We start from the raw sequence: 16,991 nt of genomic DNA on the forward strand, positions 1-16,991 counted from the left end.
CCAGTGGTTACCAGAATTTGGTTGCAAGCTTTATCTTATGAAACAACACATTTCAAATTTTCTAGAAACTTTGAGATTTTGCTTTTTAACTCCTCCTGTGTCAGCTTTATTTGCCATCCAAATTGGTTAGTTATTTTACAGCATTTACATAGAGAAGATATTAGAAAAATTTGTATTATGTTATCATAGGACAGCTGTGTTAGAGGGCACTCCCCTGTCTTGGTGTCATAGGACAGCTGTGTTACAGGGCACTTCCCTGCTGTGACGTCATAGGACAGCTGTGTTAGAGGACACTCCCCTGCTGTGATGTCATAGGACAGCTGTGTTAGAGGGCACACCCCTGCTGTGATGTCATAGGACAGCTGTGTTAGAGGGCACACCCCTGCTGTGATGTCATAGGACAGCTGTGTTAGAGGGCACTCCCCTGCTGTGATGTCATAGGACAGCTGTGTTAGAGGGCACTCCCCTGCTGTGATGTCATAGGACAGCTGTGTTAGAGGGCACTCCCCTGCTGTGATGTCATAGGACAGCTGTGTTAGAGGGCACTCCCCTGCTGTGATGTCATAGGACAGCTGTGTTAGAGGGCACTCCCCTGCTGTGATGTCATAGGACAGCTGTGTTAGAGGGCACTCCCCTGCTGTGATGTCATAGGACAGCTGTGTTAGAGGGCACTCCCCTGCCATGACATCATAGGACAGCTGTATCATGCCCACAGATAGTAGTTTCTTTTTCTGTATGACCTGAAATGTTCTTCAAAGCAGGCATCCAGAATACTCCCCAGCAGGCTCCTTGGTGACATTTTCCCCTTTACCAGTCTAATTATTTTCTTATACTCATGATAGACCTCTGTGTTAATTTTTCCATCTACAGAAACCGTGAGATCCTGGAGAATATATTAGCTGTCGTCCTGGCTATTCTCGTGGCTTTTTTGGGATCCGTTCTCCTCATCCAAGGCTTCTTCAGAGACATCTGGGTGTTCCAGTTCTGCCTGGTGATAGCTAGCTGCCAGTACTCACTGCTGAAGGTACCAGTGTTTCTGCCTTTCATGCTGTGTTTAAAGGCCATTCGCCACCTCACCACAGAATTAAACTTTAGGTTTATTTTCCGTGGAAGTTTACATTGGATTATGTAGCGACCAAAGCAGGGTGTAAACTTAAAAAAATAATTGCGTGTAAATTGAATTCACTAAAAACGAACTCTTCATATTAAAAGAGAAGATTTGTTAAAATAGCAATTTGCATCTTTAAGATTTCTTTCTGTTTAACTTACCAGCACTAACCTTTCTTTTCCCACCTTTGAGCCTTCTGTTCTGTGGGTGAGATTTATGAGAATTGTCATTGGTAGATAACACAATGTCAAAAAACTAGAAATAGTTTTTACTCTTAAGGGACCTCAAACAGAAAATATTGACGCCCCCTTGTTACTGACCGAGTAGCTGTCGGTGACTAAGGGGGTCCAGCCCCTCGATAGTCCCCTCTCAGGGTCCAGGAAGAATCTACAACCAGCTGATAATTAATCTTTGATGAAAAGAAATGAATCTATGTACACGAAACTCCTTAGTTCTTACACTTTATTATTCTGTGATAGTTCTCTCTCTACACAGCTTCTATTCTGCTCTCATATCTAGCTCCTTTCTTGCCTGATTTCTCTATATTTATCTACTGTCCCCTCTAGGTTCTATCTTAATTCCTTCATCTAGTTCTGTCCCTTCTAGGTTCTCATCTATCTAGTTCTTTCCCCTATCAGCTCCTCTCCCGTCTCCTTCTCTCTCATCTGGCTCTTCCTCATCTTGTTCTTCCCCATCTGGCTCTTCCTCATCTTCCATCTCGTTCCTCTAGTCCTCTCTTCTAGCCCTTCAATCTAGTTCTTCCCCATCTCAGTTTGTTCCTCTCAAGTTCTTACCTATCTAGTTCTTCCATTCTCTTTTCTCTTCTCTGTCCTCTGCCCTAGAAGTCCCGGTATATAAAGGGAGGGTCCGAGCTAAATTGTGTAAAGCTATTACTTAACGTCCACCTGACCTAGGCAGTGTCCCCTTATGGAATTTACCTTAAGTCAGGAGACTTGTATGTGGGTTGCTATCACTGTTAGTCCTTGAAAGTTGGGGCCCACCTGGGCAGTGTCTCTTTGTAGAATTTAAGTCAGGAGACTTGCACGTGGGCTGTTATCATTGTTATCCTCGGAAGTTGGGCACCCACCTGAGCGGTGTCTCCTTTAGTCCTTGAAAGTGGCCAAGGGAGATATCTGATTCCAGAGAAAGCCTTTCCTGAGGCTGTTCTCCAAATTCCTGGAATGTGTATGTCCAGAGAGTGATCAGTCCACACTGTTAGTCCTTCTTAGGGAAAAGTCAATTGGGAAAACAATGAAGGCACACATGATTTTCATAACAGAAGACAGCTGATATATAACAAGCCAAGTAACACCAAAAGCTCCTTGGGATTTGGCTTCCTCTGGAGGAATTCCCTGATCCCTCCAGGTAGTGACTTTGCCATAACCAGCTGAGTTCCTATGATATATTCCTGCGGCCCGCAGCAAGTAGCGGCTCAGAAGCGTCTGCGTCTGCGTCGCCATTGTAAGCATTTAAGAAATGGGAGAATCCAGCACGTCACCTGGTGTCTGACCAAAGCCTTGCCTTCTGCCTAAAGCCAGGGCCGGCTGTAAGCAGAGTGCTTCCTTCCTTTGAATCGGCATGTCTTACTCTGCAGAGCTTGTTTTCCTTAGACGTGCTGGTGTGCAGAGCCCTCCCAAGGCTGGTGCACCTGCTCCCTGCTCACATCTGAAGTAAACCATCTAGGTCATGTTCTGCTCTGTATTGCCAGCCTCGTTCTCTGTCATTTAACATCTGTAAATACTGTCTCCATTTCCATGTCCTCCTTTCCGCTGCCCTGTGACCTTGCACAGCCTGGGTGGCTCTTGATCCTCAGATGACTCTCATATATTGTTGCTTCTTTGTTCTCTGTGTGCTGCTGACGTTGTGAGAATTCTTAGGCCGTGTGTGCCCTATTCTTGGTTTGTATAACTGCCAGTGAAGCAACTCTTACTGTCTTAGTCAGCCCTGCATATACACGCTCTGTCCAGAGTCAGCTGTGAGGACTTTAGTCAGCCCTGCATATACACGCTCTGTCCAGAGTCAGCTGTGAGGACTTTAGTCAGCCCTGCATATACACGCTCTGTCCAGAGTCAGCTGTGAGGACTTTAGTCAGCCCTGCATATACACGCTCTGTCCAGAGTCAGCTGTGAGGACTTTAGTCAGCCCTGCATATACACGCTCTGTCCAGAGTCAGCTGTGAGAGCTTTGCATCTTTCGCAGGCTTTAGTCCTGTGTATCTGACTGACAGACACGGTTGGAAATAGCATGTTGTCTGTCACCTGCTTGATGGTTTGCTTTAATGGTTTGTCTGCTTTTACAGTGATAAGCATTTCAGGTGCTTGTCTTCCTCCCTCAATAACAAGTAGCCAAGTCCCTCTGGTTAAATTTGGTGTGCATGTTAAAGTTGCTGTTCCTTAGTCTTGCCTTTTCCTCAGCCACTTTAGCTATCCCTTTGTTGCCTTAACCCATGAAAACTCACCCTCTCCTCTAGTGTCCCTTGTTCGTTAATTTTGTCCACGATTTTCAGGTTAGTGTAGATAAACAAGGAGAGGCAGCAGGTTGTTGTTGACTAGCTAACTAGAACAGTAGTCATGTCATGAACAGAAAAGGGAAGATGGGAGTCAGTTTCAGAAGGAGCTGGGGTTGAAAGAACTGACATTATGCGGGGTCACATCCAGAGAAGGGCCAGATGCCAGACTCGGCGTGCTTGGTGTGGTGTGGCATTGCAGGTGGTGATGAACTGTCCTGGGGAAGGTGTGTCGCATGCCACTGGAAATGAATGGGGATTAGGGGGAGTTCTGACTGAGGATGAGTTATACGATGACATCAGGACATTTTCACAGGGTACAACAGGAATGCCCATGGTTATTTTGCTGTGCAAACACACATAATAAATTGAGTTACCACTATTTAGTGAACTTAGAATCTGTGAGTGGAACTAGAACTTAATGCTAACCCAGGTTCCTGTGTATCTCGTGAGGGCAGTAGTGGCCGCAGGATATGGCAACTACGGTTACACATAGTAAAGAGCCAAGCCGAAAGATGGACTTGCTGTCTACTGTACACTATCTCAAAACATTCACCGGGGAGTTGGAAGTTATTAATTGACCAAAATAAGTAAAACTGAGGGGCAGTGTGCACCGTGTTTACTATCCTGGTGAGCCAGTTCTTGCAGCTGGTGCTTCATGTTTGGAATTAATGTCATGATTTCTTGATTGTGTGACATTTCCTAAAATCACTTAAGAGCATTTTTTTCTTTATTAAGAAGTTTTTTTATTCATTTCATATACCAACCACAGATCCCCTCTCTTCCCTCCTCCCGCCCTCCCCCAGCCTTCCCTCCCAACCCACCCTCCATTCCCTCCTCTGAAAAGCTAAGGTCTTTCCATGGGGTGTCAGCAAAACCTGGTACATTCAGTTGAGGCAGGTCCAAGCCCCTCCCCCTGCATCAAGGCTGTGCAAGGTGTCCCACCATAGGTAATGGGCTCCGAAAAGCCACCTCACACACCAGGGATGGATCCTGATCCTACTGCTGGGGCACCCCTTAAACAGATCAAGCTATACAAAGTTGCTTGTGACAAAGAGAACTATAGGCAACTAAGGAATGCTAAGAGTGGGAGAAATAATCTTCCTTAATTGGTTATCCAATACCAAATGGTCAGCTCTGAAAACATACTTACAAGTAACATACAGACTGAGCAGGTTATATTTAGGAATATATGTGTATATACATATGTGAATGTAATAAAACTTTTAAAAGGCCATGAATACTAAAGAGGGGTATGTAGGATGAGTTGGAGGGAGGAAAGGGAAGGGAGAAATGTATAATTTCAAAAATAAAAAGTAGTTTAAACAATGAGATAGAGATACACACACACACACACACACACACACACACAATTTTTACTCATCCATAACAAATGAGTTGATGGTGAAGGCAGGCAGATCTCTTTGAATTTGAGGCCAGCTTGATCTACATAGTGAGTTCCAGGACAGCCAGGGGTGTGTAGAGAGACCTGTCTCAAAATAAAATAAAATAATTATCATTTTCATTAAAATGTGTGGAACTGGAGATGATCATGTTAAGTGAAATAAAGCACACTCAGAAAGACAAATATTAAAGGTTTTCTCTCTTTCATATGCAGAATGAAAGTTTAAATATGTATAGTCAGATACACACACATACAGAGAGTTGTATACACACTTATAATTGGATGCATACACATACATAGTTAGGTACCCAAGACACACACACGAGCTGTATATTTATTAGACATGAAAGCAGAAAGGACAGTACCATGGAGGGGAAAGGTACAGGCGAGGTGAGGAGAGGATGGGAAGAAAGGGTGAATACTACTAAAACATGCTCATATGTACACATGAAAGTCTCATAATGAAGCCCAGCATTTTGTGACTTAACTAAAAAATGAAAATAAACTGTTGGTTTTTTGTTTGTTTGTTTTAAGTTGCTTGTGAAATTCCTGAGACTTGAGTAGAATAATGATCTTTCTGCTTCTTTTCTAGAGTGTCCAACCAGATTCTTCTTCTCCCAGACATGTAAGTCTCCTGGAAGTTCCAGCTCCCTGGCCCCTAACCTCAGCCTGTAGTTTCTCGTGTGTGTACCAGGTTGAGTTACGTTCGTCTCTGTTGTTTCGTCCAAGTTTGGACACACTGTGGAGTTGATTTATGAGCATGAAAGGAAATGAAACTGGACTGACTGACTGAATCCTGGTTGAAATGAGCATAATAAATCATTTTCTGACAGCCTGTCTCAAGAGAGTGTCACTTAGGCAGACGTAATCCATATAAGCTTGGTTGTTTGCCCTTACTAAAATTTAAAAATAAGTAGTGAATAAATATTAAAAATAGAATTTTGAAGTAGGAAAAGCTTAACTGTGATGGTCAATTTAGAGCAAGAAAAAAAGATGTACTGCATTCACTTGCTACTTAAGACTTTTGTGCTAAGTAATGGATGAAATCCTTGCTGATTACCATGTGTCTGCCGATCTGGTTCTGGAGCTACCAAGCCATTTGGTTAGTAGAAGGACATCCCCTATACAGTAGTGCAAAGCTGAGTTTTGTGGCTTACAGCTTTTATCCCAAAAATTAGGGGGCTGAAGAAGGAAGATTACAGGGAGCTCACAGTGACCAGAGCTACATAAACTCCAGGCCGGTGTGGGCCCAAGAGTGAAATCCTATATTTAAAAAATTAAAAAATGATGAATGAATGAATAAATAAACTAGTTTCCAAAAATAAGCTCCAAGAATAGTGTTTAGTAGAGCTCTCATTTCTGAGTATAATGATTTCATCTTTATATTGATTTAGTTAATGCAACCAGAAGGTAAATCAAGCAGGGAAATGGTTTTCTTTCAACTGATGATGTTTGTGACCTGTCAGAATTACACTGTTTGTCATGTGTAATTACACATGTTTGTCATATGTGGATTCATTGCTGTGTATCTGAATTCTGATGCCGTTGCTGGCTTGCAGAACAGTGTCCGGGGAATTGAGCAAAGCTGATTTCCATCCCTCAGATCCCTGGGTTAAATTCTCATGTGCAGCTCAACCCCTTCCTTTCTCTGTTCTCTCTGCCCCTTTCCTTTCTTCCCTTTCTTTGCAAACATGATGTCTTTTCACGTTTGGTGTGTTTCTCAGAGCATTTTGTACGTTCATTCACATGATTGTCAAAGTTAGGACATCAGCCCTAACATAGTGCTGTTGTCCGGTCTGTAGGTATTTCTCAGGTTTGATCTGTTGTCTTAGCTGGCAGTAGAGTTCCTTAACTTTCTTATAACCTGGAGTGGTTGCTTAGAGTCATGATATTGAAATTGTTTATGGATGGAGGCCAGTTATATCGTAGACTAACCTCCAATTTGTGTTTGATGTTTCTTTTTTATTAGAAGTTAGTGCATTTGGGGGTGGGAATAGCCTCAGTGCATCCATCATGCAAGGATGCTATGGTACTGATTTATCCTCCTGCTGGTGGTGTGAACTTTGATCTTTGAGGTGAGGATATATCTTGAATTTTCTTCAGATCTGCAGTGTTAATGTTTGGGCTGGACCAGGCTTTCATGGAGGCCAGAGATGTCATATACATTGTAGGAACCTCTCCGACTTCTCCCAAGTAGATGCTAGTATCACTGCTGCCTGTAAGAACATGTCTACAACTGTCAAATGTCCTCTAGGAAGCAAATGCCCTCTCTGTCCAGAGCTTCTCTCTCTACTGTCGTCATTGTTACTCATGTACTTCTAAGTCTATTATTGGGAAGTCCTTTGAGTCTGTATGATATCTTAGTGTTCCACAGACTTCTACTAATTTATTTTATGTCTACTGGTTTCTTATTCAAGTCAGATATTGTTTGATAGTAGCTAGATAGTGATTTTCTAATTCCATTATTCTATGTTAGTTTACTTCTTACTAAAAGGGATAGATAGATTTGTCTTCTGTCTTAACTGATTATTCGTGGTGTTGATAATGAACCCAGGACCTTGTGCTCTGAGACAGTCATTGCACTACCTCTGAACTGTACTGGAGCCCTTTCTCTGTCTCTCTGTCTATGTGTGTATACACGTGTGTGTGTGTGTGTGTGTGTGTGTGTGTGTGTGTGTGTGTGTGTATGTGTGTGTGTGGACTGGTGGGTATATTACAGTAATGTTACAGTGCTTGCTTTGGTACCCAGGTTGTCCTTCACTTAACCATTTGAAGCCCATTAGACTGTTCTGTGTCCTTTGACACAGCCCTGTGATACTTTAATGACTTTTTCCTTTCCAAAATAGCAGTGACTGTGACCCAGGTTGGATTTATATTCTCCTAATGGCTCCAACTGTCTTGTCTTTCCTATGAAATTCCAGCTCTTCTTTGTAAATACTATTTGTAAACTAAGATCAGGATGCTAGTAACCATATTACTAGAATTTATTGTGTCTAGGTCCTCTCAGTGGGTAAAGATACACTCATTTGTATGTGTATACTTCTCTTGGATCTATTTATAATGCCTATTAAAAATGAGTTCATTTTTAATTGAATGAATTTTAATTAAATTTAATTTAATCTATTGATAGCTCTGATTTCTGACGGTACCACAGGACTCATTCTATTCCTCCCCCTTTCTGTATTTGCCCTTGACATTTTTCTGCAACCATCAGAAACCTGCCTTTCATATGGAAATGATTCAAACCATTAGAACATAAGCTAATAATGACCTTAGGAGTGAGTTTTGGCTTTCAAAATGAACTGAACTGACAGTGCAAATGTATTGCTTACAGGGTCATAATCGTATCATTGCCTACAGTAGGCCAGTTTACTTCTGTTTATGTTGTGGTCTTATTTGGCTCTTGGATTATGGCAGTAGAAACCTAACTACAAGCAAGTTCAAATTATATGGAATAACTTTCACCAATCCACTGGTGCTTCTGTCAGCCAGGGATTTGGTTATAGGTGAGTCATCTTGAAGATATCTCTCATCTTAACATTAGTTTATTTGTTTGCACACAGTTGACTGATAAATAGATATAACCAGCTAGCTCATTTTGCTTACTCTACTCCTGTCTGAGAAATGGCTATAGAGCTACTAAGAATGAAAAGGTTAATGGTGAATAAATATAGTAATTCTGTTCTTAAAGGGGGTGCAGGATAAAGATTAAGATTATTATTATTATTGTTGTACATTTTAGGTTCATGTTATGTAAAAAGTGGCTGAAATGATTTTTTTTCCCCCATGTGCTGGAAATTGAATGTAGGGCCTCATGCTTACCAGACAAGTGCTCTATCACTGAGCTGTATCCCAGCCCCTTAAGATGATTTTAAAAGGTATTTTTTTAATAAGTGGGAGAATTTAATATCCAATCAGCTGTGTGGCAACAGTAATTTTAGATCATATCTTTTAACAGTCACACAGTAGGACATGTTAAATTTGACCTCATTGCGTATGGGCTTTAACTTAACAAGAGAATGGATGCAGTGTTTTTTTTTTAATAACCTTCTCTTTCCTTCCATAGTGTTTACACTCTGTTTCCCAATAGTATTTTTCATTGGTCTCCTGCCTCAGGTGAACACTTTTGTAATGTACCTTTGTGAACAATTGGACATCCATATCTTTGGTGGGAATGGTGAGTAAATTACAGTTGCTATGATATGGGTTGTGAAGTAACAATCTGAACATTAAAATACTTCTCTACTTTTCATTTTAGCATTGAGATTAGCAAAGAAAAGGTTCTTATTTAATAATTGAAGGCAGAAGGCAACTACTTGTAGTTAAGAAAAATAGTCAGGTCTACTATTATTTAGAAAGGTCCAGGAATAGCAGATTCAATGTGTAGGAAGTAACTAAATAATTTGCAAAAAGAAAGTTGTAGAGTAGTCCATGCCCCCGACTCCCATTTATAGGTGATATGTTCCAAGCTACACTGTGGCTATACTTGTAGACACTGCAGATAATAAGAACCTGTATGGACTATTTTTCGTGTATTGTACCTGCATACCTGTGATGGAGTTTAATATAGACATTAGACACAGTGAAGTAAGTAACAGTATCTAATAATGAAATAGAACAGTTATGCAGTTTATCCAGCCAGCCTAACTGCAAGTGTGAGCTTGTTCGGTGGGAAACCCTGTCTTTAGGCAGTGATGCAGAGGATGACACCAGCACCCTCCTCTGGTCTCAGCATGCACTTGTGCACACAGATGCATGCACCTGCACACTCACATGCTACAACCCGAGGATGACACCAGGACCCTCCTCTGGCCTCAGCATGCATTTGTGCACACAAATGCATGCACCTGCACACTCACATGCTACAACCCGAGGATGACACCAGCACCCTCCTCTGGCTTCAGCATGCATTTGTGCACACAGATGCATGCACCTGCACACTCACATGCTCCAACTAGTAAAAGTTATGGGATGTGGCCTCTGTCTTACATTCTCTGGGATTTTTCTATGGAACGTATTTGGACTGTAGATGCCCACAGGTAATAATAGCACCTGTGGAAAGTAAAGCTGCAGCAAAGGAAGGGCTGCTGTGGAGGGTCTGGTGAGATCTGGACGCACCGTTGGATGTTTATAACATCATCTATACTGAGCAGGTTGAGGTCTGATTGTCCTTGGATTTTGTACTGGGGTGCACATTTGGTATGTCCATATATTTGCTTTCAGAGCCAAAGCCAGAATCTAAAAAGCACTTTGTTAAATCAGCTTTTAAGATTTATCTCTGTTTTTAGAGTAGAATATGTATGCATTAATCGGTAACTTAGAAAAACAATTTTCTTACCAATAATGTATTTTATCTTTTAAAAAAATCTGGGGCTGGAGAGATAATGGCTCAGCAGTTAAGAGCACTGGCTGCTCTTCCAGAGGTCCTGAGTTCAATTCCCAGCAACACATGGTGGCTCACAACCATCTATAGTGGGATCTGATGCCCTCTTCTGGGACAAAGGTATAGAACACTCATATACACAAAAATAAATCTTAAAAAAAAATCCACTGTTAATCTGGAAGATAGTGGCCTGCAGAACTCAACAGCAGCACTGGTGGCAGCCACTGTAGTTGAGATAGCATGTTCTTCATCACGTAACGTTTTGTGGAAAGAAGAGTATGTAAACAGAGGAAATATTCAAAAGGAATGCCATTAACTTTATATTTATAGTTCATTTTCTTTACACTTCACATTTGTGATCCTCATTGGCCTTCTGCAAACATGCACTGAAATCATCTCTTGATAAAATGTTGATGGCATGGCTTAATTTTCAACTTGATGTGCATAGGATGGAGTGTGTGGTGTGTGCATGTACCTGTGTACGTGATTACATGCTGAGGCCAGAGGAGGAGGTTGAGTGTCTCCCTCTCTACCTACTGCTTTGATCAGGGCCTCTCTCTGAACCAGAAGCTCACACTTTGAGCTAGGTTGACTGGCCAAGGAGCTCTCAGGATGTGGATTCCATCTGTCTGCTCCACAGTGCTAGAATTACGGGTACGTGCAGACATGCCCAGCCTTTTATATGGGTATTGGGGATTGGAACTCAGGTCCTCAGGCTTGCCCAGCAAGTGCTTTTACTCACTGAGCCGTCTCTCCAGCTGACCTGGCTGACATTGTAACTAGAAGATAAAACTTTCTGTGTACTATACTAGCATGTTTTCTCATGTTTGAATGTATGTGATTTAAAACAGCTGATGTTGTCAGTCAGTTCAGCTTAGTGGGTAGAAGGTGGTGTCAGTATTTAAGGACCTGCTGTTGGTTTGATGCTGAAGCACATGGAGAGGGCTCTGTGTAGGTGACTTAGAGAGTGATGGACTTTGTCACTGTAAGTTACAGTGTGCAGAGTGTTAGGTTTTTAATAAGAAATAAATATCCCCTCTGGATTTCCCTTAGATCACTATGTAAAACTCCATTAAGGAACTCTCAGCTATATTTTTAATAACAAGTAACTCTTAACTACGCCTGCTTCTTATTTCTAGTAATCTATTGGGTCAGTTACTTGTTGTTGACATTTTTAGTAGTCAGATTTACATATTTTTGTGTGAATTGATGAGCAAATGGAAATACACATTTAATGCTGTGGGTAAAGCAAGTCCTTTTTACATGGAAAGATATTTTCATTGGTTAATTAATACCTCCAGTTTATTTCAGGCCTTTGCAAGCTTTGTTTTCTAATACATCTTATTAATGTAAGATACATTTTTTTTTCAAAAAGGGTTATTTTATTTTTAATTAGCGGTAATGTGGGTGCCTGTAGAGGCCAGAGGCATCGGATCCCCTGGAGCTGGAGTTACAGGTGGTTTTGACTGTCTGATGTAGATACTAGGAACCAAATTGTACATGAGCAACACATACTCTTAAAACTGAGCCAACTCACCAGCCCCCCAGATACATTCTGAAGCCTATTAGAGGTACAAATGTTTCTTCTGAGATTCTGAGGTATATTTTATCATAGATTGAAGATCGCAAGTAAGACATGATACTTATGATTTGAGCACTATGATTTGAGGGTGAGGCAGGAGAATTGCTGAGAGTGGTAAGCCATCCTGAACTACGAGTGAGACTGTCTCAACAAAATGCTGGAGACTGGAAGTCTTTGTTATGTCAAAGCTAATGAAAAAGATGAGGTAGCTGGATGTTTAAAAGTCCCACAAGGACATAGTATTGTGCTACTTGATAGGCTTTTTTGTGCGTTTGAGGTTTTTACTGTGGGTGTCTCTAAAGTCCTGATTTCTCCTCTTCCCTGTCTAGCCACCACCAGCCTGCTTGCAGCGCTGTACAGTTTCCTCTGCAGCATTGTGGCCGTGGCCTTGCTGTATGGGCTGTGCTATGGAGCTTTAAAGGTAAACGACAGACTAGTGTGCTCTGTGTCTGCAGCACATCTCCACTGGAATGCTTAGAACTGACGGCTGATTCCATCCTGCCCTGCTTGAGACACTTTATCACAAACTTCCTGCCTTCTAATGCTGATCTATACTCCTACTCTGTTTTACTTTGAATTTTAAAGCAATTTGATAATCAGTCATTATTAGAGGAAAATTCTTTTCCATACAATAATCCTAAGTTACTACTTAAAAGTGTATTAAAACCAGACTCACCTGGAAGAGAGGCAAGCATGGTATTGCAGAATTTGCAATTAGATGTCTATTTCTGGTTAAGAATATATGTAGCTACTACCTCTCATCAGGATTTATTCACGTTTATAAGAACTTGTTTTGGTTGGGGTGTAGCTCAGTGGGAGAGTGTTTGCCTAGTGTGCTCCAGGCCCAACAGAACAGAACAACAAAACGAAAGGAGCCCAGGAGCTGCCAGTAGACGGCACTGAAGCCAACTGTTGCTTTGATTTGTGGAGATGGCATCGAGCCCATGAGCCCCCTTCGGCAATTCTGACAGTGGTTTATAACCCCTCACATAGTTCTGGATTCTTGTCTGTCTTGGTGTTTATTTTGAATTAAAGCAAGATAATGAGAAATAATAAGGTTCAAAGATCTGTGAGAAGTGACTCCCTTTCTGCTTCATTTTGTCTGTTGTTTATGGAGTGCCTACTGTATAAGAACAGTGCTAAAAGCCATTTCCTGTCCGTGAGGAGCTTGTAGGTCAGCCAGCCTGCGGAGGCCAGGTAATGAAGGCTAAAAGCCATCTGAGCTTCTGGGCCCATCCTCAAAGGCTGTGTGTGTACTTCACTGAGGCTAGATCCTAGCAGTACATTTGGGGACTATATGGAAAAAGAAAAGAGCTAGAAACAGGGGCTAGCTTGAACCGAGGGCTATATAGTGGTACCTACTAGATGACAGAGGAAATCCTGGAGTTTAAGAACGAGGGGTTTTTAATGTGAGCACTTTATTTGCTCAGATTTACGAGGTCTAGAGGCACATAGTAGTAGTCGTGTAGAAAGAGATTTCTGTTCATGCTTGGGAGATAGAAAAGTCATCAACAGAACGAGTCATTGAAGACTGCTTCTGTGGATTGGCGAGAGAAAAGTAAGTTTGAACCCTGAGAGATGATAGGGTTTAAATGTTAGATAAAATAGAGACCCACAGGGAACAGACAGAGAGGCATAAGAGTCTGAAAGGTTTTTATGGGATTTGGTACCTAATAGACTATCAATGACTTAACAACAGTAGTTTCTTTGGCCTTTTGAGGAAGAAAACTAAAATAAGTTAAAGTTTGAAAGGAATTAAGGAAATGTACTTTGTACTTTCTAGAATATAGCTGTGAAGCATGTGGATATGATACAGGCTGGGCTCTAGTTTTGTTTTTTTAAAAGATCTGAGGGTTGATTTACATTTAAAGGTAAAGGGAAAAATAAACCAACTATAAAATGAGCACTACTTAAAATGTGAGAGATGATAGCAACAGATATGAGAAATTATTCCTAATATAAATAAAACTTTAATACCGAGAGAGAGAGAGAGAGAGAGAGAGAGAGAGAGAGAGAGAGAAGGAGGGAGGGAGGGAGAGAGAGAAAAGCTGAACCTTTCTTAAGAAGAAAGAAATCTAGTGTCTAGATCCCAGGTCTCCAGAAAACAATAACTAATGTGGGATGGTATGCTTGAGACAGGCAGAGTTGGGAGTTCAAAGCTATTTACAACTACATAGCAAATGTGGGGCCAACCTGAGCTACATGAAACCCTTTATCAAATGAAAAAAAAGTTTTATTTCATTTGGAATAAAGTACAGTTACTAATAAAGCTAAAACATTTTAAACTTTAAATTTGCTGTTTCTAAAATGTTGATGTAAGAGGATTATATGCTAGGTCATAAGTTACAAGCATCTTTTTCTCTGAATTTTTTTCCTCAGGATTCATGGGATGGCCAGCACATTCCAGTGCTTTTCTCCGTTTTTTGTGGTTTGTTAGTGGCCGTGTCCTATCATCTCAGCCGACAAAGCAGTGATCCATCTGTCCTCTTGTAAGTGAGATCAGTCATTATTGTTGAACATTTAAAAGTATGTTGGCATTTCTATAGTCCCTACAGCTCCTTTCCTAGTGCCTATGAAGTGGTACCAATGTGTGCGTGCGTGCGTGCGTGCGTGCGTGCGTGCGTGTGTGTGTGTGTACGTACATGTACCCATGGAAGCCAGAAACATCAGATCTGCTAGAGCTGGAATTACAGGTGGTTGGAGCTACCTGTCCAACCACCTGATGTGGGTGCTGGGAATTGAGTTCTGGTCTTCCACAAGAGCAGGATGTGCTCTTAACTGTTGAGCTGTCTCTCTAGTCCCATGGTGGTTGTTTTTTGTTTTGTTTTGTTTTTCTTCCCAAGTTTTAATGACAGTGTTTTCACTGTATGCTTATTTTTGCCAAAATAAATAAACTTTTTAGAATTTACATGTCTCAATGATTAAATATAGTTGGATTGTTTGATTTTATATCACAAACAACTTTGCTGTTTAAATTGCTTGGTTTCAAGCTTCATATATATTTTCTATTAAATACTTTCTCTTATTTTTTTTTCAAACAAAGCTCTTTGATGCAATCCAAGATTTTTCCAAAAACTGAAGAGAAAAACCCAGAAGACCCCCTGTCTGAAGTGAAAGACCCACTGCCGGAAAAGCTTAGCAATTCTGTTGTAAGTGTACCTTTTTAAACCATGACAACATGTGTGGCGATGATTGCGATATATAGTGAATACTTTTGAAAGGCCTTAGTAATTGGAGGAAATACAGTGGTGTTAAATATTGTTCATTGTGTCCAGTCCAGATTTTAACATACTACTTTAGCATGCAAAAGTCCAGAAGAGTCTAGACCAAAATCTAAGACTGTTGGAGCGCTGACGTGATCGCACAGAGGAAACTACACATTTGATCTGATATGATCAATCACAGGCTCACTTCCCATGCTATTTACTGTTAGCTTCTGACTGTTAGGCACACAGGAAAAGTTAACTTTATTTATTTATTTTTATGTGTGGCTCATCTCCCCAAAGTATGTCATGTTATATGTGGAAATATTCCCAAATCTGCAAACATCCACAGTCTCTCATACTTCTGGTCCTACACATTTTGGATAGGAGATAGTTAGCCTGCCTAAGAAAGGTCCTGTCCTCACACTTGGTCTCAGTATAGAAGAGTATGTTTCATGTCAAGCGAAATTATGTCATTTCATTAATCGTAGAAATGTCCGCCTCCTCGGGGACAAGGAACTGAGAGTTGACTACAGCAGTCAGACTCTCTCCTCATTTCACTTTCCCTGGTTTCAGCCATGAAATAAATAATCTGTAAGTTTTGATTTGTACACCACTGAGTAGCAGGATGAAATGTTGCAATGTTCCACCCAGATGTGGCATGTACTCTCGTCCAAAGTCTCTGCCATGTGCACCACCACCACCAGTCAGTTACTTAATAGGCACTTTGGTTATGGGTATAGCTGTAGGATGAAGTCCCAGCTGTAGTTTTAGGTGTCCGTGAGGATCATGGAACTTACTAGCTATGGGTAAGGGCAGACTACTGCATCAACTGTTTAACCTAAGTTAGATTTTGTTGTTATTCCTGTTGATTAGAAAACATAACCCATTTGTGCTTCACTTCTCAAGGGTAACATAAAAAGTGTGTTTGGGTCTGGGGAGGTGGCTTGGCAGTTGAGAGCACTTGTTGCTCTGCTGAGGGCCTGGGTTCAGTTCTCACCACCCCCATGGCACCTTGCCACTAACTGCCACTAACTCGAGTTCCAGGAGATCCAGCACCTGGGTTCTGCAAGCACTGTGCACATGCTGTAGACAGACATGCATATAGACAAAACCCCCATACCCATAAATACATAGACAATTTTAAAGACGGGGTTTCCAGGTCAAAGAAAAGAACAGTCTACTAACGTCTACTTAGAGTATTTCTTCTCAGTCCAGTTAGTGATTCATCATGACACTTTATTCACTTGGATAGTGGATTCTAGAGGTTCATATCTGTTTTGTAGGACAAAACACACCTTTTTTCTGTTTTATTTTAGATTGTTTTTCTTTTGTTGTGCTGGAGGTTGAACCCAGAATCTTACTGCTTGCAAAGCAAACACTCTGCTATCAAAACTATGTCCCCGGTCCCCTCATTGTAGATTATTTATGTCTGAATGGGGAACTTACCTGGATATTCATTGGACATAATATTTATTTTCAGTGAACATGACTGCACCGATTCTTTAGAAAATCAGAAGTAACAAACTACCTCAAGATAAAATTGCAGCAACTTCTCTTCTGGTTTTAGTTTCTGTGTTCACGTTAAGCAGAGTGGAATGCTAAATGCAGCTTGTTATGTCCACTCATCACTAGATGGCCAGGAATAGCAAGAGGATCCTCTTTTTTACTACAGAGTTGAGCATGCTTCTGAAAATTCAAAACCTGAAATGCTCCCAAACCACTGTTGAAAAAACAAAAAACAATGTGGATTTTAGAACAGTTCTTATTTCAGATTTTTTGGTTCAGGGATCCTCAACTGCAG

General features: G+C 41.1%; 1 protein-coding gene across 4 annotated transcripts in view; it reads left to right on the forward strand.

Moving 5' to 3' along the window:
• Nucleotides 1-16,991, forward strand: part of Pcnx1 (pecanex 1) — a 147,085-nt gene that overhangs the window by 98,730 nt on the left and 31,364 nt on the right. For all 4 annotated transcript variants that reach the window (XM_059279794.1, XM_059279795.1, XM_059279797.1 and 1 more), the window contains 7 exons: nt 871-1,024; nt 5,612-5,644; nt 8,354-8,525; nt 9,086-9,196; nt 12,314-12,405; nt 14,364-14,473; nt 15,028-15,133. In XM_059279794.1, the coding sequence (XP_059135777.1) occupies nt 871-1,024; nt 5,612-5,644; nt 8,354-8,525; nt 9,086-9,196; nt 12,314-12,405; nt 14,364-14,473; nt 15,028-15,133 (778 nt within the window). The remainder of the gene's footprint in view (nt 1-870; nt 1,025-5,611; nt 5,645-8,353; nt 8,526-9,085; nt 9,197-12,313; nt 12,406-14,363; nt 14,474-15,027; nt 15,134-16,991) is intronic.

The sequence above is a fragment of the Peromyscus eremicus genome, chromosome 14 (genome assembly GCF_949786415.1).
Source record: "Peromyscus eremicus chromosome 14, PerEre_H2_v1, whole genome shotgun sequence".
Taxonomy (NCBI): Eukaryota; Metazoa; Chordata; class Mammalia; order Rodentia; family Cricetidae; genus Peromyscus; species Peromyscus eremicus.